Source organism: Hippocampus comes, unplaced genomic scaffold (genome assembly GCF_001891065.2).
Source record: "Hippocampus comes isolate QL1 unplaced genomic scaffold, H_comes_QL1_v1.1 scaffold117, whole genome shotgun sequence".
Classification (NCBI taxonomy): Eukaryota; Metazoa; Chordata; class Actinopteri; order Syngnathiformes; family Syngnathidae; genus Hippocampus; species Hippocampus comes.
Window position 1 is genome coordinate 52,025 of NW_017805225.1, and position 24,273 is coordinate 76,297.

The 24,273-nt window shown below is 45.2% G+C and overlaps 2 protein-coding genes across 4 annotated transcripts; one reads left to right on the top strand and one right to left on the bottom strand.

Moving 5' to 3' along the window:
* Window positions 1-1,950: 1,950 nt before the first annotated feature.
* pigr (polymeric immunoglobulin receptor) lies at window positions 1,951-5,550 on the top strand. Of its 3 annotated transcripts, none has more exons than XM_019869378.1 (8): window positions 1,951-2,092; window positions 2,346-2,690; window positions 2,786-2,867; window positions 3,304-3,530; window positions 3,974-4,079; window positions 4,203-4,288; window positions 4,519-4,532; window positions 4,620-4,700. In XM_019869378.1, exons 1-8 carry the CDS (start codon window positions 2,044-2,046, stop codon window positions 4,656-4,658), a joined length of 948 nt encoding a protein of 315 aa, XP_019724937.1. In that variant the 5' UTR covers window positions 1,951-2,043; the 3' UTR covers window positions 4,659-4,700. The 3 variants fall into 3 exon arrangements, with proteins under 3 accessions (XP_019724937.1, XP_019724936.1, XP_019724935.1); XM_019869376.1 differs by lacking the exon at window positions 4,519-4,532 and adding an exon at window positions 4,809-5,550 and having other exon boundaries at window positions 1,952-2,092; window positions 4,682-4,731; XM_019869377.1 differs by having other exon boundaries at window positions 4,519-4,644.
* Window positions 5,551-12,314: 6,764 nt separating this feature from the next.
* lrrc24 (leucine rich repeat containing 24) lies at window positions 12,315-24,248 on the bottom strand. Its single transcript, XM_019869383.1, has 5 exons — window positions 23,747-24,248; window positions 16,736-16,927; window positions 15,606-15,884; window positions 15,313-15,481; window positions 12,315-14,449 (listed from the first exon to the last, which is right to left on the bottom strand). Exons 2-5 carry the CDS (start codon window positions 16,898-16,900, stop codon window positions 13,215-13,217), a joined length of 1,848 nt encoding a protein of 615 aa, XP_019724942.1. The 5' UTR covers window positions 16,901-16,927; window positions 23,747-24,248; the 3' UTR covers window positions 12,315-13,214.
* Between the last annotated feature and the right edge of the window lie 25 nt (window positions 24,249-24,273).

A 24,273-nucleotide genomic window follows, 5' to 3' on the forward strand; every position in this document is an offset into this window, starting at 1 on the left:
TATTATTTTGCAAGGAAAAGAGGGGAAAATTACGGCCCATCGGTTTAACACATTTTAAAACATGTACAACCCGATGTATGGATATGCTCTAATTATAGGATAATGCCCCCCCCCCCCTCTACTGTAATAGTATTGAAAAGGATGGATGAGATTGGGTCCAGGCTGTGGAATTACCACAAACCACATGGATTATTTTTCTGTACTTATGACGACTAAATACATGTTACTGTATTGTATGTAATAGTAGATTGCCACTAAAACAAGTAACGCAAACCATCCGTTTCTCATTTCTTCATGAGCATTTGACAACACAACAATGGAATGAATTTGGAAAGTGAACGTTCTCAATTCTTTTAATACTCGTGACCTTCCTCCTTCCAACGTGGAAAATCCTCACATCGTGTGGTTCTTATCTGAAAGCGACAGGGTGTCGTCATGTCGTCACTACCGACTCATTCACAATCACAAACCAAAACACAGACTGCATCCAGGGAGATGCCATTTTTCACAGGAGGCATAATGACGCTGTCATACTTTGCCTTTGTTTCACGTCATAAACTGAAGTTTTTCCACACACACACTCGCAACGTATTTCATCATAATGTCTCAAACCGCGCATACAATACACATCCAGCATATAATGACGTGTTGCTTTTTTTCTGACTGACTGTATGAAGTCAATTCACAAGGCACATCTTGGGGTATATTTGGCACACAAATCTGCGATTCATCGACGCGTGCACTTGAATTTGTGCGTAATTTGCAAAGGTCAGGTTCATGCCGTCAATTGGGGGTCAATTGGGGCCGTGGACTGTAGAGGGTGGAGCCAACCGGGGCCATCCAGCTGAGCTGAGCCACGTGATCCACAGGCCCCGCCCACCTTCTTCCCACATCACGAACCGTGACATGAATAGCTCAGAAAATCACATTTCTTAACACATTTCCGCTCGTTGCGTCTAAGTGCTGCCTTGTCCTGCATGTATGAATGTGTGTGTCCTCTCAAGTGCAATTGTCACTCAGCGAGCAGATTGTAGTCGACATGCTTTGATTGCGCAAACTCGCATTTGCGAGTTCAACCAAGGCCTCAACGTTTTCTTATCGACCCACGCTACACATCTTGCTGTGAATTGATACATTCGTACACACACACGCACACGCACACACACACACGCACACACCCGCACACATTATTAAAAAAAAGGGTTTTGAATGGCTCAGTGTTGTGATGTGAGGCCAACATAAAGTTAATAGGCTGCCCATTAAAAATAAAAAAAACGTACGTAGTAGATGACCTTGCAGTCTGACAGATATGCTTTTAAGCTTTTGTAAGTCATGCTGTTTGACTCCAACCCATAAAAGACCAAATGTTGCCATGCATAAAATTAAAATGTGCTTCAACAAACTCAGAACTGCTTTGAGCATGAATTTTCCCATTTAGAGGCAAGTCCTATTAACATTACAGTCGGTTATATGATCCACAATTATAATAAAAAGACAGCAGACCACTGCGATTATAATGACATTAATGGAGTAAGACTTAAACAGAATAAGTAATCTGACGATTTGCCAACGGTAAGGTTTTCTTTGTCAACGGAAGGGGCAGGAATTGGCAAACGCAGCTAGGTTACATTTTTGCTGTTTCACACTTGCGAGTGTGAAAAGAATTAAAAATGGCAACCCCATAAGCAAGTATAAAAGACAACTGGAATGTTTTTGTCCTTTTTTTTTTTTTTAAGAATAGATACTTTGTCAATTTATTTCTGCACAATATTTTGGCTGGGTCAAACGAATTGCATGAGCATGACATTAGAATTTCAGTGTTCAAAAGCGTTGCACAGCCTGGCATATTTCATAGTTTTTAGGCAAGCTAAAACAATGGCAATACTGCCTATGAAAATCTGGCATCTATGAGGTTAACACACACAACATCTGGATCCAACTTTCGATCACATGACCAGTGCGAGGTTGAAATAGCGGAACCTGCTTTCTGGGAAGCACAGACTTGGAAAGGAGTTTGGATCGAAATGCATTACCAGTGAAAACATGAAGCAAGTCGGCCGTCTCCTGCTCAGCCTGTTGCCATGGATCCCAGGTAACTTCATTTAAGCCTGTTTTGTGTGTCTTCAAAAAAAAACATAGTGAGGCGTAATCCAATTTTGGCAAATAAATAAATAAATAAAAAGAACAGGATCGTTTCAGTGAAAAGGAAAGTGAAATTTTGTCATGGCTTCCCTTTTCTTCACTCGTTGTAAGGCTTAATCAAGCGACGTCTTGCTGTGTCTCTAGCCTTACTGATGAAAGCTGAAGTTTAAGCAACATGAGCAAACATTTCATTTGTCCATCAGGACTTCTTTGTGGGCTGATGACCGAGGACCAGTTTACAGTCCTAGAGGGTAATTCCCTTATTCTGCCATGTCATTATGAGCCGCAATATGCCAGCAACGTCAAGTACTGGTGCCGGGGAAAAATGCGAGAGTTCTGCACAAGCTTGGCCCGCACAGATGACTCCCTCTTGGAGAGCCAGTCTGAGGACAAAGTGACTATTTTTGATGACCCGGAGCAGCGAGTCTTCACGGTGACCATGAAGAACTTAACGGAGGAAGATTCTGGCTGGTACATGTGTGGTCTGGAGCTTGGTGGATTTTGGGAAGCTGACGTCCGAGCCTTCACTTACGTCAAGGTCAGCACAGGTGAGTGGGGGATGGATTTTAAGATCGACGTGTTATTTGGCACTTTAGTTTTCATGCATTTGCACGACAAGGAAAATTTCATCTGCTTTCTGCAGGAATATCTGTCGTGAACGACAGGCTGAGCGGGGAGGAGGGTCGCGGCGTCACAGTTCAATGTCTCTACAGTCCAAAATACAGGTCTTTACATTCCATTTTGATGTTAAGTGCCTCGAAATACTCTTCTTATAAAAAGATATCCAATTAATTGTATTCAATAAATTCAAGTTCAAATCCCAATCTGAATGTACCTAAAATACTCTGTGCGTGTGTGTGTGTGTGTGTGTGTGTGTGTGTGTGTGTGTGTGTGTGTTTGTTCTTCAATGTGTACGTACCCCGCCTACCACCCGAAAAGAGCTTCGGTAAGCTCCAGCAGGCCTGCGACCCTCGTGGGGACATATATTGACACACACGTATATGCGTGTGTGCTCGCAGGCTGTCAGTGGAAGAGAAATGTCATTTTATTGTGCACCTCCAATTGTACTAAAAATAAAAACAACAAGCATACGTACGCTCGTACGCAAAAACTAAAAAGCGCATACAACAATTCCTCGATACATTGCTTCTTCACCAACAGAGAGAGTGAGAAGAAGTGGTGTCGGATTGGAAACTCGAGTTCCTGCCTGGTGACAGATGACGAGGGAAGCTACGAGGACGTGTCTGTGGCCATCACTGATGACAAAACGGGGACGTTGACCGTAACCATAAAGAAGCTGCAGATCAGCGACATTGGCTGGTACTGGTGTGTTGTCGGACCAAAGCAGACTTCAGTGCATGTGCAGGTCTTACCCCGACCATCAACTAGTAAGTCGACAGGAAGTAAGGATCACACAAACTGAATGGAGTTCCAAAAGTCATGTGCAGCTCTGCCATTTATTTGTGAGAGCTCACGAGAATTTAGTCGGCACTTTTACCAAATATTAAGCACTGTCTTCATGAAGTGAACTATTGATACTATTTATTTGTTGCAACAACAAAAGTTGGAAAGGTCCATACATTTTTGGCGGGGGGTGGGGGGGGGGGGGCTTGCAGAGCTTTGTTGCATTCTTCGCAATGACCCATCCAGTGATGTCTTGCAGCAAACACTGTAAATGTTGTGAGTGTGTGTGTAGATTATGCGTCACTCGAGGAACAGTCGCGGCGCAAAGCAATTGAAGGAGTGCCATTTCAACACAGTCAAAAACATCAACACATACCGCCTAACGTACTTGTACTGAAAACTCACCACCGCGCGCTCACATTTGCAGCAGCGGCAGCCTCGACGACGAATTCATTCGCTGCGGCAAAGCCGTCGGTTGCGGATGCAGACGACCCCAAACAGCGCATCACAAACGATTGCTGCATGCGACAAACGTAAGAAATCCGTTTGGAAATCACCGAAAGGAGCGACGCATTTCACGTGACTTGGCTTCAGCCGTTCTGGCTTTACAAACCGGACCGTCTTGTAAAAATGATGCCTTTGTGTCTGTGTTGTAGCTTTCCCGCGCAGTCCGTGGTGATGTTTGCTTCATTCATGCTGCTTGCGGCCTTGGCTATATTAGCAATGAGGATCGGGAAACATAGTAAGTTTTCGCTTATTCGCATCACATTCTTCATGAGAAGGGTGCTCACCGGGAGCAGATTCCTGCAAAGGCCAAACAATCTTCATTTTATCCTGGCTTGCTTGCAACAAAAATATGTAACAGAGTCAAAGGTTATAACCTTAATAATAATTATAATAATAATAGCCCATGACCCTCGTGAGGATAAGCAAGAGTAACAGAACAGCAATTGTCCGGGATGTCTCGGTCAGCTGCGCCGGCTTTCAACTCACCCGCCACCCAAATGCGGATGCGCCCTGTCGAAAACGAATAGACGGACGAATGTCATGCAAAATGATTGGCGGCGTTTCCAAAACCTGAAGTGTATATCGGAGCACATTCCATGCCTTGAAACGTCTTCCTGATGATTTCCAGAAGAGTTTGCAAAGTTAAGCCAAACTATGGGGATGAAAGCAAGAAATAAGGTCAGTCCTCATGAGCAGCATTTCACAAGACTTCCTGCTTCTCTGTCGTAAAATTCTTTCTTTGCTGTCCCACACAGGATGACTTGGCCATCGTGACCCCCAAAAAAACCCCTGCAGTTTTCGTCACCATCGATCCAATGGATGCCCAGGTGCACTGAAATAGCAGACCACCGTTTGGTTGTATTTTTTCCTGACTGCCAGGAGCAAAGAGGAAAAAGGAGATCCCATCACTTCTACGTAAACGTCAATTCAATTTGAGAGAATCTATCTGTCAATCTGTCTTTTATTTTTCTTAAATATATATTTTGTATTTGCATCTTATTTTGTGTTTCACTGTGTTTGTGTGTGTAGTGGTCATACTTCCCTGCTCATAGGGGGGTGGGGGGGTGTCATCTAAAAAAATGACTTCAATTTTGGGTTGTTTCTATGAATTGTAGGAGTAACTAATAGACTTACAAATCATTGGAGTGTGGCGCTGATGCCATCAGAAAATCGTGTGCGAGTGAAGTGTGAAATTGAATCAAAAGAATCAAACGCCAGCCAATCAGCCGTTCAAAACTCAAAATGGTTTTGGTGCAACATCGACACTTGATTGCCTTTTCTCAAACCATGACGGTGCTCTAGCCTCATGTTGATATGTGCGGTGTTGTTTGCTGTGGTGCTTCGGATTCAGCTGCGAAAGGGTTAAAGATGCAGACATTTTCTTTTCACAGAATACCTGCAGAGTACTGGTCGTTCTTTCCCCTCCATTGCCCCGAGCAAAAGATTACATGTGCTCTGCTAGATGAACACCTCCCACTCCTGAAGTGGCTATAAAAAAAAAAAGGAGCCAACAAAACAAAACTGGTACTGTCTTTTTACGATCACCTTTTCTGTATGTATAATTCACAAGCATTTACTGTACAGTAATGACAGTACACTTGCTGAATTGTTCAACGCAGCTTCTGAACATGGATCAGGTTTGGGGTTGTGTCTGCGGTCCACCCGTGGTAGTGGGCCAAGTGGAGCAGATCAAATCAAATCAAATTGTATGAATATAGCGGCGAGAAAATAATCAGAAATGCATCCATCCAATCCTCACGTGTAAAGTAAACACCACAAGTGGGCATCCTCACTCCGGTGAATCCGCCAGTGAGCTGCCGCCAGCGTTTTAGGCCGGCTCGGTCTTCGAGAACGGACTTCAAGATAGATAAACCAGAGCCCAAAATCGAGTCTGAACTCCTCGAGCTCACACACCAACTCAGGCTCCTTCCTAACGAAGAGGTGTCATTTCACGTCCCGAGAGCCAGCTTCTGTTGCCGGGGATTGGGCCGCCAAGGTTCCCGCCTTCGGCCTCCACCGAGCTCGCGCTGGTCAAAGTCATATCCTTATCAATATTACATTCTGTTCCTCTGTACTCAAAAAGGAGCCACAGCATGTCACTTGTCTCAGCCTTGGAGGACTTTTTGATAAGGTCCATGAAAAGGTCACCACCACCTGCCAAGCATGTACACAACCTGTCCTTGGCTGAGGACGTCTGGCACCAAACAACAAAAACCAGAACCCAAATATTCACATTACTTCGAGCCCTTGACATCAAGATTTCTCTCCGTCAACAGGTCCTTCACGGCTTGACTATTGATTAAGTGTCCTGTTCACGAGCTTTTAAATATCAGGGTCACTATTTTCCAAAACAGTAAAATATACTTGACCAACACACACTTCTCCTGCCGTTAGCGAGGATTCAACTGCTTGTCCTTCGCATGCCACACAGAACAAAGTGGAAGCAGCTGGGCCTCCTTTTTTGCCTTTATTTAACCAGGAAAACAACAAGAAAAACACTCATTAAGATTAAAAATCTCTCCTGGCCTGAATTCGCTGACAGCGCTGCTTTTAATCTCGGGAATTTTCAAGACTTCTTTCATCCAAGTGACTTTATCACATGCACATATTTTGCCATGCACCCCCAAAATTCACCACTTGTCTGTGGCCGTTTTATTTGCAAAAAAAAAAAAAAAAAAGTGTAAAAAGCAAATCCCAATCATAAAATTGGGCACAATGGATATTGAATGAGTCATGTCCACAAATGGCTTCGCTTTGCGGCTTCCCGTATGGCTGCGGCATCCACGTACTCGCGAAGGAGTCCACGTATAGCACCGATGTTACACTCCAGTCCTTGAGAACTGGAGTTCTGCACGTTTTCGATGACCCCCTCCTCCAACACACCTGATTGAAATGATCAGCTCGTCGGCAAGCACCGCAGGAGATTTGCTCGGTATCTGCCAAAGTAAATACAAGGAGGGCGCAGCACGTGCAAATATGAGCGAAAACAAAATCTGCTAGCTTGACCGACGGGAAATAAGCAAGTGGAAAAGGATCAAAGTCATACAGAAGCGAAACCGCTGCTGATGCTGCAACAAATAACGAGAGAAATGCGATGTCGATTTCCGCATTATGAGATTACGCGCTTCAGCGCAGCAAACCCTTGAAAAGCGAAGATGAAGGCTTCAACGCATGCAGATTAGATTTGCAAATGTGTGCGGTTGACACTTCCAAGATGGAGCTCGTCGAATAATTCATGAACACTCAACGCAATTTGGGCGGGTTCAAGAGATGCGGACCCTGCAGGAAAAGGATGTGAAGATATTCATCCAAAACAGCACCGTAAGGTTTATGAGATTTTTCTTTTTTTTTTTTTTTTTAATTCTGCCTGAATTTATTATCAACTTATCATCATTCAGGTATTGGCTTCGCGGGAGCCCCAACCGACTTTTAGGTATAAGAGGCGGGGTATATTCTGGACTGCCCGCCAGTCTATCGCAGGGCACCATCACCTCGCATTCACCACGATTGGACGATGTTGAGAGTGTCTCGAGAAGCCGCAGTGGCCAGCAGGGTCGCGTTTGCTGATGTGCCGGGGCAGCACGTTAAGGTGAGTGAGTGCTGGCGGCCAGAAAGCAGTTAGGGGAAAGTCACCGGGCTGTGCCTCCTTTAGCTTTTGTTTTCCGTGAACAGTCATCTAATCTATATGTCATATATGTATCATATATGACATCTATGATTCACCCGCTGGCCACAGCATTAGAGGAAACGCAAGAGCGGTATTGTAGAATGAAACACAAGCTGTTCTGTGATGTTAATGGGCTCAAGTTGGTCTTTTCAAAATGAAGTTTCCTTTTATCCAAAAAGAAAAAAAAGAAGAAAAGAAAAAAGTCAAATTAACCTCCAAGTGGAACAAAGTTCACAAACTAAGTTTGTTCCAAGACATGAACTGCAGCTCTGAGGAATTTTTTTTTCTTCCCCCCCATTAAAACTCAAATGCAGTGAAGCCCTATTTATTGCAAGGAATCTGGTGAAAATAAATAGAGAGACAAAACAAGCTTTTTATAGTTTCACCCAAGCATGAGATAAACATTTTTAAAACCTTTTTAAAAATAGGCAAACTTATTCAAGCATGGGGCAAAGGAGGCAAAGCATTTGTATTTTTCTCTCCCAGGAAAAACCAAAGAAAAAGCAAGAGCCCAATTTTTGGAGTATTCTGGTCGGTATGCAATGGCACTGCATCATACCCAGACATTTTGCTGGTGTACCTCACGTATGAAGAGTCGGGTGTAAAGTTGATGCATCATGCTTTTCCTTTTATCCAAAAAGAAAAAAAAGAAGAAAAGAAAAAAGTCAAATTAACCTCCAAGTGGAACAAAGTTCACAAACTAAGTTTGTTCCAAGACATGAACTGCAGCTCTGAGGAATTTTTTTTTCTTCCCCCCCATTAAAACTCAAATGCAGTGAAGCCCTATTTATTGCAAGGAATCTGGTGAAAATAAATAGAGAGACAAAACAAGCTTTTTATCGTTTCACCCAAGCATGCGATAAACATTTCTTAAACCTTTTTAAAAATATTCAAACTTATTCAAGCACGAGGCAAAGGCGGCAAAGCATTTGTATTTTTCTCTCCCAGGAAAAACCAAAGAAAAAGCAAGAGCCCAATTATTGGAGTATTCTGGTTGGTGTGCAGTGGCACTGCATCATACCGAGACATTTTGCTGGTGTACCTCATATATGAAGAGTCGGGTGTAAAGTTGATGCATCATGCTAACAAACACCTGCTGCTTCGAACCTGAATGTTGCATACGAAATTCCAGCCCTGTGCGATGCTACGGAATAATGGCTCTCCAAGATGGATGGGTGCGATTTATACCAGAGGTTGTTATTGACTTGAGCGCGATCACTCCTGCATACCGAAGGCCATTTGTGTACGCAGGCCAAGGTTTATTGGAGACAAAGAGTTGGGATTTGCGCGCGAGCCCTTTATTCATAGGCTCGCAAAGGCAAATCATCATTTTTGTGACATGAAAACTGACAGTGAACTGAAGCAGCGTGTTGCCTTTATGTATCCGCTTCTCAATTTTTGAATGCCTCATATGAGGCAATTCAGAACTGATTTAAGGTCTTTATTAGTAAAAAAAAAAAAAAAAACACAAAAATTATGCAGCTGTTAAAAATACATAAATAAATAAATGACCAAACGGAAAAGACTTACACTGAGCGGAAATAGTTGAGCCGACTGGTTCGGTTAAGATCCTGGTTTTGGTTAGATTACATTTGGTTTTGTTTCTTCACAGCCTTTTTTTTTTTTTTTTTGGTCTTCCTCATTATGGTTTTGCTTCCACCTGTTTTTATCATCTGGGTCCCTTGTGTGTACCAATCATCTCACCTTTTGTGTCCTGTCCAGGTTTTCCTCGTTGCCTCGTCAGTTTGCTTGTATTTAGTTGCCTGCTTTCTGTCAGTATTTGTCGGATCATTGTTGCTGTCATGTTGTGGTGGTTATCAAAGTGGTGTTTTGTTTTTTATTCCCGGTGTTTTGTTTTTACTTTGAGTGGTCTTTTCAGGACGTCATTAGTGCTTTTAATTTAGTTTTTACAGCTACTCCTGCAAGTGTTTTTGTAAATAAATTTCACGCTGCTTCTCCTGCCTCCCACGCACGACTTTGACACCATGCCCTGCACCAAAAATGAACACGTTCATCGAAAGTTAATATTTGGAGTTGAAAATTCAGAAATAAACAATTAAAACCACACTGGTCCTGCACCGAATGGATGAAACTCACACTGACTCCGTTTTTTCACCCCAAAACAGCAAAAATACAATACAAGAAATGTAATTTTTCACTTGCTTACTCAATCCACGAATGGATCATGGGACCTCTGGATTTGTCATTCGGATTTACGAAATTTACGTTGAATGATGCAACATCCTGATTAAAGGTTGCATCGGCCTTTTTTTTTGGGTGTGTGAGGGGAGGGGAATCGAAGCATGCTCCATCTGTGCTGATGAAATTGCCTCATCATCACCCACGGCCAGATATTTGGAATTGATATTCCGAACATTTTTATTTCCACGTCATTTTGATACTGTATAATGGATGAATAGCGGTGTAACCGAAGACTATGCAATGACCTATTTAGTACAGCGTGCAACTTGCATCATGATGGACCAAAAGTTAAAAGCAACATTGATCCTCAGCAGGCCGCTCGGGGCTGAGGCGCCGCGTGATTTCATATTACTGTGATCATTAGTATGATTCATGCATAATTTTCTGGTTGTTAAATCAATTGTGGGGCTCTCTAATCAGGAGTAGACGCCTGCAGGTACACCGCCGGGCATCTCTGCTAATAACATGAAGTGATTAGACGAGGTGCAACTGAAGGTGTGCCGTGTAAACACCACATGAGGTAACAACACGTTCCAATGTTCCAATGTGATAAGGACAAAAAGCTGTAGCTTCGGAGTTCATGGTAATTATCATGCTTAGTCTCAGACATGGTCACACCACGACTCGAAAAGGATTGACGGTGCATTTCATGTCTTAAAAAAGATGATGAGTTGATTGCAAGCTTTGAGTCTAGACGTGTGAAATCAAATCAAGCGGACATTCATCACTGGTCTGGCAGGCTGCTATTAGAATTTATGAGGTTAGCCGACATTTGAAGACAGGTGGAAGCACAAAAACAGGCAAACCAAAAAAAAAAACAAGTCTCATGCTGAGTCAAAAGCCAAAGAATAAAAATGAGTATTAAGACGAGATCTAAAGATGGGCGCTGAGAGGGTTGCCCAACGTTCAGCGGGAGGTCATTCCAGAATTAGCACGGCAAAGAATAATCCTCTCCCGAGCAAGTGTTGATGCCGCCTTCTGAAAGAAGATTCTATTTGATATTCGGAGAAGTGGGGGGCAAAGAGGGCTGCGGACTCACCATTGCATTTCGAGATGTTGGAGGAGAGTTGGTTACAGTGACATCAGCAAGAGATTTTGGTTGCAGGGTGCAAAGAGAAGAGAAAAGAAAGAAAAGAGTAAATGGAAAAATCAATAATTCATGCTGTGTCCCAGTGTCCCGGGACACAAGACAGATGTGCCTTGACAAGGCAAAAGTGGCACACTCATCAAGTGAGATTTCGGTGACTCTTGACGTACCAAGTCGGCTGAAAGCGATAGAAAGCGGTGTGACTTTTTTTTTTTTCTTTGTTAGAGCATTTCCCCCCGCCCCCTAAAAAAAATGTCAACTAAAATAAGGCACGGTCGCACATGCTTCACTTGTATCACATCCCTCTCTCCTCATTTCAGTATTCTGTAAATCTCGCATTCCACCGACGCGGCAAACGTTTGCGAGTTCTCTACCTCTGCAAAAACCTCTTGCAAAACTTTACCGCTCACCGGCTTACGGGCTTAAGCAAACGACATCCATCTTCACAAAATTTGACCTGCTAAACATCCAAATCAGCAGGAGAAAGCACTGGCGTACGTCTTGTTTAGTCGCTTAGCAACCGTTACCCACGCCATCGGCTGTATCTCCCAGTGGGTGCCGCAAAAAAAACAAACAAAAAAAAAAAAAAACAAGTGCACTGTTTAAATCCCTGAAAAGAATCAAGTGTTGTGGTCCCCAGCCTTGTCGCATGAACCGATGACGCCTATTTGCGTGAGAGGTGAAAGGTCTTCAAGGACAACCAGGGCAGCCCAGTTGAGAACAATTCATGTCCTGAGAATAATATGAATAGAATATTCACAGGCGCCCCCTTACCCACACGACTCTTACATTGTGAATGATTGTCTGTCTGTATACGTGCCCTGTGAAAAAATTTATTGGAGACCCTGGGGTGGGGTAATCAGCCATTAGTTTGCTGGGATGCATAAAAAGAGTTCATATGCTTTACGTTGCGAAATGAGAGGAACGTTGATATTATCATCTGAACCTCTGCTCTCCAAAAATGCTAATTAGGTGTGTGAATGTTCAACTAAAATCACTCTGGCGGTGACGCTCAAAAGAAGGTAACGTCGGATTGTGGCGGAGGGTGGAAAAAAAAGTCTATTTTGATGACGGCAAGATTATTGAGGCTTTCCTCCCCACCAAATCACAGGAAAGAGACAAAAACTAATAAATCCATCTCATCCATGACAACCATTGTAAGCAGTGCTTTTGGTGGACACACGTTGACATCACGTTCCACAGGGAAAGCACACCCTGTACAATGCTACACCCCCGTCTACTTTCACGACTGACCGTATTGACCATATAGCATAAGCAGTGGTGTTGCTGGACTTTTTTTTTTGTAGTGTGACTGCCAATGCCCGCTGGCGTCTTGCGACAGTTCTACAATCCCTGCAAGCAGGGTCCTTTGAAATAACAGCGCAATTGAAATGTCACTCAAAAGCTTTCTGTGGCCCAGCCATCATAGATTCGCCGCTGAGTGGTTTCGACTGCACTCCCGTCTTATGAACATTGCCGAGAACATTTTGCTTAATAGATTCAAAACACAAGTCAGGGTTATTTGAGTACCGGGTTATTAAATTGATTCTGAAGGCAACACGCATACTTATTTACAAGTCACTTTGAAGAGGCATGATTACTGTCGTTCATGAGTTGAGGTGGTGATTCCAGAAAAAAAAAAAAAGAATATCAGAGCAATCCAGAAATGGTGACAGAGAAAAGAAACACAGCGACTCACGCTTTGCTTTCAAACGGATTTTAATATTTAAAAACGGTGACCTGTTTTACGCTGGAGATTGGTTGTTACAGATGAATGTCAAAGGAGTTAATTCACAATGGAAATGTTACCACTTGAATAAAAAGGACGCGTTAAATGGCAGTTACAACAAGGACTAGAAAAAAAAGAGTAGTTTGAATTTTAGCCATTTACAACAAAACATACTTGATGTCTGAGCATTGTAGGTTTGTTTTTTTTTTCACAGTTTATCCCTCCACTCTCATACAACTTATCGTACAACTGTCCTCCATGCACCTCCCTGTCGATCTTTTTAAAGGGTCCATTCAGAAATGGAATGGGGAAAGTGGTAACGACTTGACCCATCCATTGTCACGCAAATAAAATGACATTTCAAGTCCTCTCTTTTACATTTCCATCCCAAAATCCACTCCGCGTGATGTTTTCCGTAGTTTTTGAAGTCGTTTGGATAAAGCAACACACTGTTTCAGGAACTCAAGCGAAACCCCTTAGCAGTGGATTTCATAAGCCAGCTGGGATCCAAAAAGGAGACTCTGACTGAGGAAGACCTCCTCCGGGTCCGTGGTCAATGGCCCCTCGCCGCCATCGCCCGGATTCCTCCTAAGCTCCATCCCTCCCGATCTGGACAAGGTCTGAATCACTTGATGATCCAGGAGAGCTTCTTTCATGGTCTTTTGTTGGTCGTACCCTCCCATCACGGGGCACCTGACCGAGGCGGAGCCGACCGGCTTTGCGCGGTTCAGCACGTACATCTCATGGCCGCGGTCATCGCTGTACTCCTCCAGCTGCTCGAAAGTGGTGGGTCCATCAGAGTAATCGTTGACGTAGATAATGCTCTCTTCTTTGCTGGCGCAGTAGGATCCCGCGTCCTCTTTCCGGTATTGCTGGTGACGGGTGTAGATCAGAATCAAGAGAAGAATAGCAGTAAGCGCTAGCAAAGAGATGCCGATGGCAATGGCGGTCTGTGTGGCCGGGCCCAGCGCACTAAAGTCCATGCTGTCTTGCTCGTAAAGCGGCTCCTGGCTAACATCCGCAACCTTGGGTGGGTAGAAGGAATTGGATGAAGATGACACCGATGCGTGGGTGTTTAATTGAGGCCAGAATTGGGACGAATATGAAGAGGAGGACATGTTGACCGCTAAGTGAAAGGTAACCCGAGCCACGCCGCCGGGGTTCCACGCCTCGCACTCGTAGCGACCGGCGTGCGCTACGGTCACGTTGCTGAGGAACAGCATGCCGCTGCCCATGTCTGGGTCGAAGCTGTCCCTCTCGCCTCCCTCCTCGGTCCCACGCACAAGCCCGTTGAGTCCTCCGGTCTTTGTTCCCGCACTGCTGGGCAGGGCCGTCACAACTCCTCCGGCACCGGGTCGGAAGAGTTCACCGTTAGGTCCCAGCTCTTGAACCAAGCCTCGCGGGGACAACTGGGCCTTGCCGTTGGAAGATTTTTTCCAAGTGACCTGAGGCTGAGGATATCCTGAGGCCTGACATGAGACTCTGAGACTCTCCCCGAGTCTCACGGTTAAATGACTGGGCTCAAGTTGTACGACGGGGGGGATGCATACCAAGCTGTTTGGAGCCACCTCACTCAGGCTGAGGTGGGAAAGGCGAGGCGGCTCCGAGCACATTAATCGACGCTGCTCAGCGGTGCTTAACAGCCGCTGTCCGTCCTCACCGATCCATGTCCTTAGCCAGCCGAGAGCGCAGTCGCAGCGCCATGGGTTCTCTGCAGGATGAGAATCAACGTTAGTTTTGGATTGAATGAAATGTCATCCTCGCTAGCAGTGCGTTAACCGTGCTCCTCGCCTGTGGAACCCCCCACTTAATGCCCGAGGTCTGCTCAAACTCTCAGTCCACTTAAACGGTTATTGTTTACTGCGGGGGCGGCACGGTGGGGAACTGGTTCCGGCTCAGGCCTCCCCCGTGTGAAGTTTGCAAATTCTCCCCGTTCCTGCGTAGGTTTTCTCTCCAGGTACTTCGGTTCCCTCCCGCATTCCAAAAACACTCACGGTGGATTGATTGAACCGGCTACAAATTGTCCCTAGTTGCGGTTGTGAGCGTGAATGGTTGTCATGAACCGGAAAATATGTTGTTCCGTAACTCTAATGTGATAAGAGGTGAAAAACGGAGCTTCCGTTATATACGGGAGACTGTTTGCAACAACAGACGATAAATGTTGACAAGGGCACGTTTAGACTGTCAAGGAGAACATTCTTTTTATCTTTAGTATGACTTTCTGTTATTGTGAAGAAATGCTTTGTGGTCCGGATTAAACTGTTGCTATGGCAGCACCCGTAATAAACTCATTGCGGGACTGCCATTGTTTCCCAGCTGGCAGTCATTTTTGGCATAGCGAGACCATGCCGGTCGCCTCTGAATATTCCTCCTTTCGCTGATTGTGTTTGTCAGCTTTTGTCAAAACGTAATCTCAGCATGTGTGAAGCTCAGCAAAAAAAAAAAAAAAAAGATGAAGCAGTTCATGTTACTTTTGCGGCCGCTTCACAAGATGATATGTTATTTGTGACGACTTCATTGTTTTGTTTCATGACTAACAAGGGATGTTCTTTGGAATGTGACTTTTCTTCAAACCTGTGACTCGGAGCACCTGCAGGCTGACAAGCGGCCGGAGTGACGAGGCTCCCAAGGTGTGGAGGTGATTTTGGCTGAGATCCAGTAGAGCCAGAGACGACAATCCCCGCAGAGCTTTGTCTGCCAGGAGCTCGATGCTGTTTTCCTGCAAGTGGAGTTCCTGGAGGCGCTGCAAGGACGGTGCACAAAACGACAAGTGTGAATACGAGTGAGCAACGCGCGCCGCAAAATGAACAACCATCAGCAAATCTTGACAGGCGACGGAAAGCTACTCCGCGTTCTCACAAAGCCACCTGCAAACCCCTGAATGTGTCGTCCTGGATTCGAGTGATCTGGTTGGCCGCAAGGTAGAGGATCCGAAGATGCTCCAGACCCTGGAACGTCTCCGGGGTGACCAGATGGATGAGGTTTCCATTGAGGGCGAGTTCGAGTAGCTGCCCCTGACTGAGAAAAGCTCCGGGCTCCAGAGCTGAAATGCTGTTATTTTGGAGGTACAGGTAATGGAGCCCGCCCAGTCGGGTCAGATCCTGAAGACGGATATGCACAATCGCGTTGTCCTGGAGGAACAATGTCTGCGGGGCAGAGAGGGGGTCATGAAATCAATCCAAATCAATCAATGGGGGTTTGCTTTCTTGAGGCCATGTGATACATGATTTTGTCTGAAATTGATCTCGAGGGACGGAAGACCGTCGGCCAAGCCGCCTGCATTCCGCACACTCGCACCTCATTCGATTAAATTCATCAGCTGCTACAAACGTGTTTTCTTTTTAAATGCAAACGTATTCCCAGACCGTTTCGCTTTGGTGTGATAGTCAACAAACGATATTGGTGGAATAATACAATTGTAGCTTGAAACATGCATTCAAACGTTGACACGTTGATATGAATTGTTTGAATTTAGGATTCGCTCATAACTTTCAAGAGCGAATGGAAGCAAAGTATGTAGTCCGAGCGTGGACACGGGTTTGTAATATATAAAACCAGATGACCTACAATAAATCGTCTCAGAAATGGCCAGAAATGGTATTCGTGAAACAAACAACTGTTGCCGAATGTAACGCGCATGCATTCATCGTTCGGTGTTTGAACAGAAATAAGAAAAACGGTCAAGAAAAAAAGAACTGTAGAGGGTTGAGGTTAGTGGAAGGAATTATCCGAGACATGGTTTTATCAATATTCATAAGGTGCCTTCACGCTGCCGTACGTGAACCCGGGATGTGAAGACGGGCTGATGTTCAACATCTGCTCGACAGATGATCAGAGGGTCACTTGCCGCGCGAGATTCAATCATCGCCCCTCAATCAGGCCGACACCCAAGAGGGGTGACGGCAACACAATCATGTCACTCCAACGGATCGGAGTGGATCGCGGACGTGTCAACGGATGGCAAATCACGGTGACGGAACTTTGGCTGCAGACCGACCTCAGTGAAGGAAGGGACACGCTGCGGGATTTCTTTGATTCCTAAAGAGCCGCACTCCACCGTGAGACTGTAGCAGCGGCAACCGGAGGGACATCCCACCGAAGGTCGGGAAACTGCGGTCAGGATGATCAGGAGGAGGCGCGGCGACAGCCACAAGACGACCATGCTGGATGAACGGCTGAGCAACTGACACTGAGAAAAGGAGAAGCGCGAGCCCAATCTGTCACTCATCAATTCTTCCGCTTCATTCAAATGTAGTTTGATGCAAGACATCTGCATAAATATTGCCTGCGCACCGAGGAGGTGCGACTTGATTCTGCACTCTCATGAGAATCGCGATCCGAGTCTGATCAAAATGTCTGCCCTTCCCCCTCGTGCAGATAACGGGCCGGGCGAAGCACTTCAACATGATCGACGTAGCCGTGTGAAGAACGCAAATATGAATTTGCATTGAATCATGTTAGCGCAGTCGGGGAAGTTGCGTCGCTTGCAACGATGTTCAGAAAATGGCCCGAGAGGACTGATAAAAGTCACGATTGACAAGGCTGTTTCATACATGTAATGAAAGGGCAACCGCTTTGGCGGTGACCTTATTAAGAGCCGTGATGGACAACGTTTTACTTTGGCTCGCAAGACGGCTTTTTGTCTTTTTAGCGCATGCGCAACCACGTTCAACCACGTGTGTATTTCTTTCATCGTGGCATGAAGACAGCTGGTCAAATTGCGCGTTGGTTGTTCACTATTTTGAAAGCATTCAAGCCCCCTTCCTCCCATCTCTCCATACTCCTGCAGCAACAGCGCATTGGGTTCGGTCTTGTAAACTCTGAAACCGTGTTTACACCTAAAGAAACCTCTTGCCTCCGGCTGCCTCCTGCGGCAGCATTTACCTTTGATTAAAAACTCGACGTTGATTTACTTTGATGATCAAATTGTTGCATGAAGGTCGAGGCCTTCTCTTATGTTATTCTTCACCCTTAACTTCATTCCACTCCTTGTTCTATTTTATTCCTCGCACACTTTTTTAACACGCAACTCCTTCCACATTTTTCAACCGATTCTCACCATTAGTGCAGTTTAATTTGAATTAGGCATCTTTTGGCCACCTACGTTTAAGACCCAAGTGAATCGCCAGAAGAAGGGGGAGGTAACACATTTGAGTTGCTCCACAAATTGACTTGATTCACAATGTGTGCGCGCATTAGCAAGTAATTGCTTCGATATTACGTGTTGTTTGTGTTCACACCCAAATACAGATTTGTGAACTACATAGACCATGATACTGGATTGGAATGAGACAAGCTGCTTTGATCAAATTGGCTGCGTTCACATCCACAACGGCGCAAACCGCCCGGCGCCCACTTGCACGGCGATATGAAAATACCAAAACTTGCAGCCCGCGCCCCCGCACCGGGCATGAAAACAGCGCCCCTAGTCTCACCATATTCATATTTATTAACCTGACACTAAGCATGTTTGGAGTGGTGTAATAATCCAGAGCAGCATTGTAATATTGTAACTCATATTTCAGCCTGGCAGCGCTGCACTATTAAGAGAATGAGCAATGAGCTGTATGTTAATATTTCATGTTATATTTAGAGAGCATTTACAAAGATAGCCCGGCTCCAGTAATCCATTGTGACCTACATCAATAGTCCAGTCATCAGAGAGACACTTCGGAATAAAAGAAGCCAAGAGCTCTCTTCACGCGATTGTAATTGTTGGACAAAGGACAAAAATTGAATTTTAAATATGGCCTTGGACCGTCATTCCATTTTTTTTTTCCCAGTGTTTCGCTCTGTGCGTGTGAGAGAGATTGAGAGAGAGAGAGAGGAAGAAATTTTAATTGCTTTGATTCACAATGAAAATGTCACAGGGCGATCAGAGAGCAACGAAACTTGTTTGCCCCAAGCTAAGAATAGACACCGAAAAGGATGCATCTTGCCTGATAGACGTTATTAGGCAAGGCGCAAAACATCAGGCCAGCAGCGACATCATGCTAAGTATGTCCGCCACACAGAGAACCACATTTGAATCTACATTGAAAAATCGATCAACATGTGGAGTCCGCAAATTTTGGAGACTAAATCGTCCAAGTGTGCCTTGTGGTTGACTTGAGACCAGTCCAGGATGTTGCCCCACCTCCTGTCCAAGTTAGCCGGGGTAGGCTTTAGTTACCCGTGCCCCTAATGAGGACAAGTGGCATAGAAATTGGATGTAGAAATTGGAAATTGGACGCGGATGCATGGCTAAATCTCAACGCAAAAGACAGTCGGCTCGGCCAAGCTTTTGGGTTTAATTTTAATCTCGTCAGTGTTCTCCGAAAATAAAAAGATGACAAATCTGAAAAAAAAAGAAAAAAACCTTCAGTGAGTTGACTTCCTAAATCAACAGTGCTGACTCAATTTTTTTTTCTTTTTATGTTGCTCCTCTGTTTTTCTCGTATACTCCTGTTTTGATTCTCTCCATCTTTTTTTTTGTCATGCTGATGTTGGGATTTCACTGGTGAGAGGTCAATTTGTTCATTTCAATTTCAGTAATCCTCCGCGGTACAGGCGTAATCTGCACAATCAGATGCTTGTTAGCTAAGCCGCTCTCGGCGCTGCTGATGTTTTCACAGAGAGGTCTCCGTTGTTTGCGTTTAAAAATGAGGTCAACTGTATCCCTCCACCGACAGCGTGAAAATGTAACGGGAGGATTGCAGCTTAATGTTGTGTACTTCGATCTGCATGTTAAAATCAAACACGAGAAGAACCGGTCGGGGCAGAAGCTACTTCTCCAATCAAATCAAAACAGCACAACAATAAAGCGCATCCGCATTTTTTTTCACCTACGTGCATCCCAAAGAGCAAAAGAAATATTTTTTCGCCGACAACGGAAAAGCTTTCCCATTTGTTTGAAGACATTTTTGGAATTCCTTTTGCTCCTTCCTCAACCATGCTAACTCGTGACGAACCGTCTGTACTGCGATTCTGCTTTTTTCGGGTCCGGTTTGTCATCCCCTCTTTTAACGATGATGGTTCTGTGGTGGCATTTTTTAGTTTGTATGCCAAATAAACCCAAAGAAAGACAATAATATTAAAAAAAAAAAAAAATCAAAGGGCACACTTGTATTCGCAAACTGGCTTTGGTGAGTTATGACACGACAACATGCAAGTCATTTCAACGTCAGATCCAAATCGGACACGCGAGCCAGTCGCGAGCACGTCTCCTCCTTGTTTTCAAAAACACCATCGCGCATCTAATAATAACAGCGGCCAATGACAAACATTCAAGGCACGGAAAACGAAAGCCAAAAAATGACAAATCAAAAATGTGAGAAGTAGAAAAGATGTCGGACGTTTCTGAGCGCAGCCGACAGCCGCGGCGCTCGGGGCAAGAAGCCAAGTTCACATCTGTGAGTTGCCATTGCTGCTGGTCTGCCTCATCTGTTGTTATGGTAACTCCGATGATAAGGGGGAAAGTGTGCTCGCGGGACCCAAACGCCAGACACACTTCCTGTGAGCTTCGGCAAAAAGCGGCTTAGAAATACAAGCTGTCATTCCTTCTGGAAAATTCCTCGCAGCAACTTTAGCTCTGTGATGACCGGGAGACCAATTTGAAATTCTCTTTCATTCCCACTTGTTTTTTGGGCTGAAACTTTTTCTCGCTTTCTTTACGGATTCCCTCTCTTTCCCTCTCCCTCTCTCCGTGCGACTCTTGCGACTGCCAGGCTCCCTCGACCAGTTCTCCATCATATTTCCATCCCCCATTTTTGACCTCTTTGTTTTCTCAGCGCTTGTCCTTGTGTCCTGACTGACGGGTGCTCAATCATTTTTCCTCGCAGCATCCTTTTGTCCGCAAACACACGAAGGCCGAGGCAAGCTGGGATGACACTTTTTGTATGAACTACTGTTCTTGAAAAAAAAAAAAACAACCTCAGACTATGAGTGACAGTCTCGACCGCACACACAAAAGCCCAAGCGTGCGAATGCCCATAAACATGCAGCGCACATCCGAGGCAGCCTTTACGTTCCAGTTTGACTGACAGATTAGATAACGCGCGCTGCCTGCCACCAACAGCCAACGTGATTCTCCAGCGCAAATCAGATCCGGAGAGATGGACATTGACGCAACATACGCGCTCGCACGTTTTTGCAGGTCAGTGGTCAAGGAAGCCCTGCTCACCATTGATTTCTTTCTTTTTCACACAATTACTCCGGCAGGCTGGGCCCAGCCATTGATTGGAAATTGCCCTTGTAAATACGTGCGCTAGCGAGCGATAAAGGAGTCAGCAAAATAGATGAAACGTTACTGAATTATGTGCGTGTTTGGCCGGATGCTCCATTTCCCATTTTAATGACATTGGATTTTTCATCCGTTGGATGACGTCGCGCGTTTTATTTTGGGCGGGCCTGACTGACTGATGGACTTGGGAACCGGTGAAGTTTACCGACGCAAGCGATGACGCAAGTGCGATTGAAATAATGTGACGGACGGACCCACTGACAATGAAAGTATTGAAAAAAGTGATGGACTGACAAATCATGACAAAGAGCACGGAGGGAATCTTACAGAGCGTCATTGAGCTCCTTGTCTGAGAAGTGGAAACCAACAGAAGTGGGCTTTTGCCGGAAGCTCGTTCGTCAACCGTTAGCAGCCCGGGTGCCTGTCCGTCATTGTCTCTTTGGATTGACCTCCCGCCGAACGTCGGGCAAGCACCCCTGGCTCCCCATTTTTCAAACTCGTCTTCAAACTCATTTTTATTCTTTGGCTTTTGACTCGCCACGAGACTTGATTTTTAGTTCATCATTCGTAATCTATTGTGTATTGTTGTATGAATGATTTTAGCTCCATCTCCAGCACTTGTTTCAAAGCGCTCTAGAAATACACTTGAGTTTCGTTGAGTTGAGTCCGTACGAGCGCTCTCAATGTCGTCACGTGAACAAATTTAGAGCCTGGTTTTATGTACTCTTTGATAAACGAGGCCCCGATGATCTCTCGCGCATCGGTTGGGAATCACCGCTTTAGACATCTCGATTCTCACTTTGTGGAAAACCGAAACTGATGTTGATGCGCGCTCAAAATAGCGGTTGTCACTGCCGTATTGTGTATCCGTGATGCGCCCCCTTATGTTTTCAAAGACAGATCAGTGTCACCTTCTGACACCGACATTCCTGTTTAAAGGTCAATGTCCTCAACATTCTCCCAAGTAGAAGCACTGTTTCCAATTTAAATGTGAAGGTTGATTGACGCAGCGGATGAACGCAATTCATTTTCATATGCCGCGCCGCAGAATTTGCCGGTCGCCGCCATCTCGACTTCTTCTTCTCGGTTGATTTTCACGAGTGGCGTTGCACACGGCTCCGTCTGTCCCAATGCTCCGCACCCATTCTCATCTGAGCGGCAGCGTTTCTCGCTGTAATTGATGGATGACATCTGACAGGACGGAAGACGGATGAAGGGAAGTTCAAGCCTCCTCCTTTGAGAAGCACAAATATCCCTTTTTCATTTATATTTTGCTTGCGGGCATTCGCACTGAACAATTGGGAATTCGTCCCGATTCTGCCCGAGAGCGAGCATTACTGTGCCGTTGCAGCCGGCTGAATTTAAACTGTAAATATGCTCGTTTTTATGGGCCCTCTGTTGACACGACAGCGTTACTCAAACAGCAGTTTGAAGTGTGTGCAAAATGCGGCCCAAAATGAAACCGGCAACGATGATCCAATCGCCATTTTATGGCACTCTGCAGCATTTGGGTTCATCGTGAACGCACTATACTGCGCGCGGGTGGATGAGGGAGTCGGAAGGGGATTGTACTTCCATGTTACCGTGGAAGTGAGAGCAGCTGCCCGACACATGTCGAACGACGCCGTCAACCGGCCCGGTGAATCCTTGCGCTCTCCGCTCTCAATGGTGAAAAGTATTCTGATCCATCCTTGTGCCATTCTTATTGGGGCTGAGCTTTTCATTCTTGAATCTTCGGGGAATCGCTTTGCCATACAAAACGTCTGACGTTGATTTCATTGTCTGGCAGACGCAAACGCATAAAAAATGTAAACGTCTGCAGGCAGAAGCGTTCAACTTGTCAGCTGTGTAGATGTGCTCATATGAGACAACACCAACCAACCCCCGGCTCCCCCCCCCATCCCCCCCGTCCCCCCCATCTCAGAGTTAGACAAACAGAGTCCTATACAAGGACCTGCTGTTTGGCCCCATGTCCATGTCTCGAATAGCAATTAAGCAGGGTCATAGCACAGCCGCTGTGACATTCGCCGAGAAATGGCTCCACTTAATGCTGAAAATGAGAAAACATGACCTTCTAGTTAGAACCTTTACTGGCTCTGCGAGCTCTGATGTGCAATGTGTTTCCCCCTGCATTTAGCTACTTTGCATTGTGCACAGCACTGAGTTTCTGAATTGTTTTCTGGAATTAAGACTGCACCGGTGAGATCAAATTAACGCTCTCAACGAATTGATTTGGGGCAAATTATTTTGTAAGACGGCGTTGCCTTGAACACAAGTCATAGATGCATTTGTGAAGTAAAGATTGACAGAATGCCAATCCACCTGCAATTGAGGCACAGTGAAAGGTTTTTTTCTGTTTCAAGGTAAAATGTTGATGAATGGGTATCCAAGTATTGGACTGAAACAGTTTGTCAATCTTTCAGGGGCTGAGAAGGTGCAGGTGTTTTTTTTTTGTTGTTGTTTTTTTGCAAACTGCACAAATGTAATACCAGAGGGACAAGTAAGTGCCCCTGCACGTTAACCAGTTTCTGTAATCACTGTCACTCTTCTGTTAATTCTTCATTATGCGATACCGTGTCACATACACAGATATTTTGTACACCTAATGGTAATAATCATAATGATGACGCTGCTGATAAACATGTCTAGGCTACATCTCGTTGATGTGAAGATTAAAAAAAAACACTGCATTTCAGAGTAAATCCTCATTTTACTTGTCCACCGCGAGTTTTTTTTTTTTTTTCCGCACTGACTAAGTCATCCCGTTTCCACACGATTGCAACGTACCAATTCTCGGCGTGCAAGGGTCCTCGCTCTAGCCACGTAAACGCCGAAAGAAAACAGCGGGCATTCTCAGGAGATCAAGTCCCGTTTCAATCCGTGCAAACCGCACCGTTCCGTCGGCCGAGTTGGCGATGCTCTTCCACACAAGTGCGGGCTCGTCCATTAGAAGAAGTGGATGCGGGGCGAAAGCGGCTGATGTGGTGCGCCAACGCCGGACGTCATGCTGGTGATGGTCGATTGACGCTTTTTTTTCCCTCCCCTCCTCCTTCTTTTGCTTTCTTATATCGCGCGCCGTTTGATGTGATCGTCCAGTAATAACGAACCGAACTAATGTTGTGGGTTTTTGTTTTATTTTTTGTGTTGAGTTGATTTTGAGCCAGTCGGCGAGAAAGACAAAGTGAACGAGAGGGGCGGGCGCTATTAATTCCCTTTTCCTCATTCATTTTAAAACCGAGATGGATGTTCCACTCAACCTGGAGCATCACTCCCCCGGTGAATTTAAAACAGTCAGTCGATGCTCGCCCTCCGCA

What these genes read in the sequence shown, in the direction of transcription:
- pigr (XM_019869376.1), top strand. Translation starts at nt 2,044, where the DNA reads ATGAAGCAAGTCGGCCGTCTCCTGCTCAGCCTGTTGCCATGGATCCCA. An exon ending in CCTGTTGCCATGGATCCCAG is followed by an intron (nt 2,093 to 2,345) that starts GTAACTTCATTT and finishes TTTGTCCATCAG; the next exon opens with GACTTCTTTGTGGGCTGATG. An exon ending in CTCTACAGTCCAAAATACAG is followed by an intron (nt 2,868 to 3,303) that starts GTCTTTACATTC and finishes CTTCACCAACAG; the next exon opens with AGAGAGTGAGAAGAAGTGGT.
- lrrc24 (XM_019869383.1), bottom strand. Translation starts at nt 16,900, where the DNA reads ATGGTCGTCTTGTGGCTGTCGCCGCGCCTCCTCCTGATCATCCTGACC. An exon ending in ACACATTCAGGGGTTTGCAG is followed by an intron (nt 15,482 to 15,605) that starts GTGGCTTTGTGA and finishes CCGTCCTTGCAG; the next exon opens with CGCCTCCAGGAACTCCACTT. An exon ending in GCAGGTGCTCCGAGTCACAG is followed by an intron (nt 14,450 to 15,312) that starts GTTTGAAGAAAA and finishes CTCATCCTGCAG; the next exon opens with AGAACCCATGGCGCTGCGAC.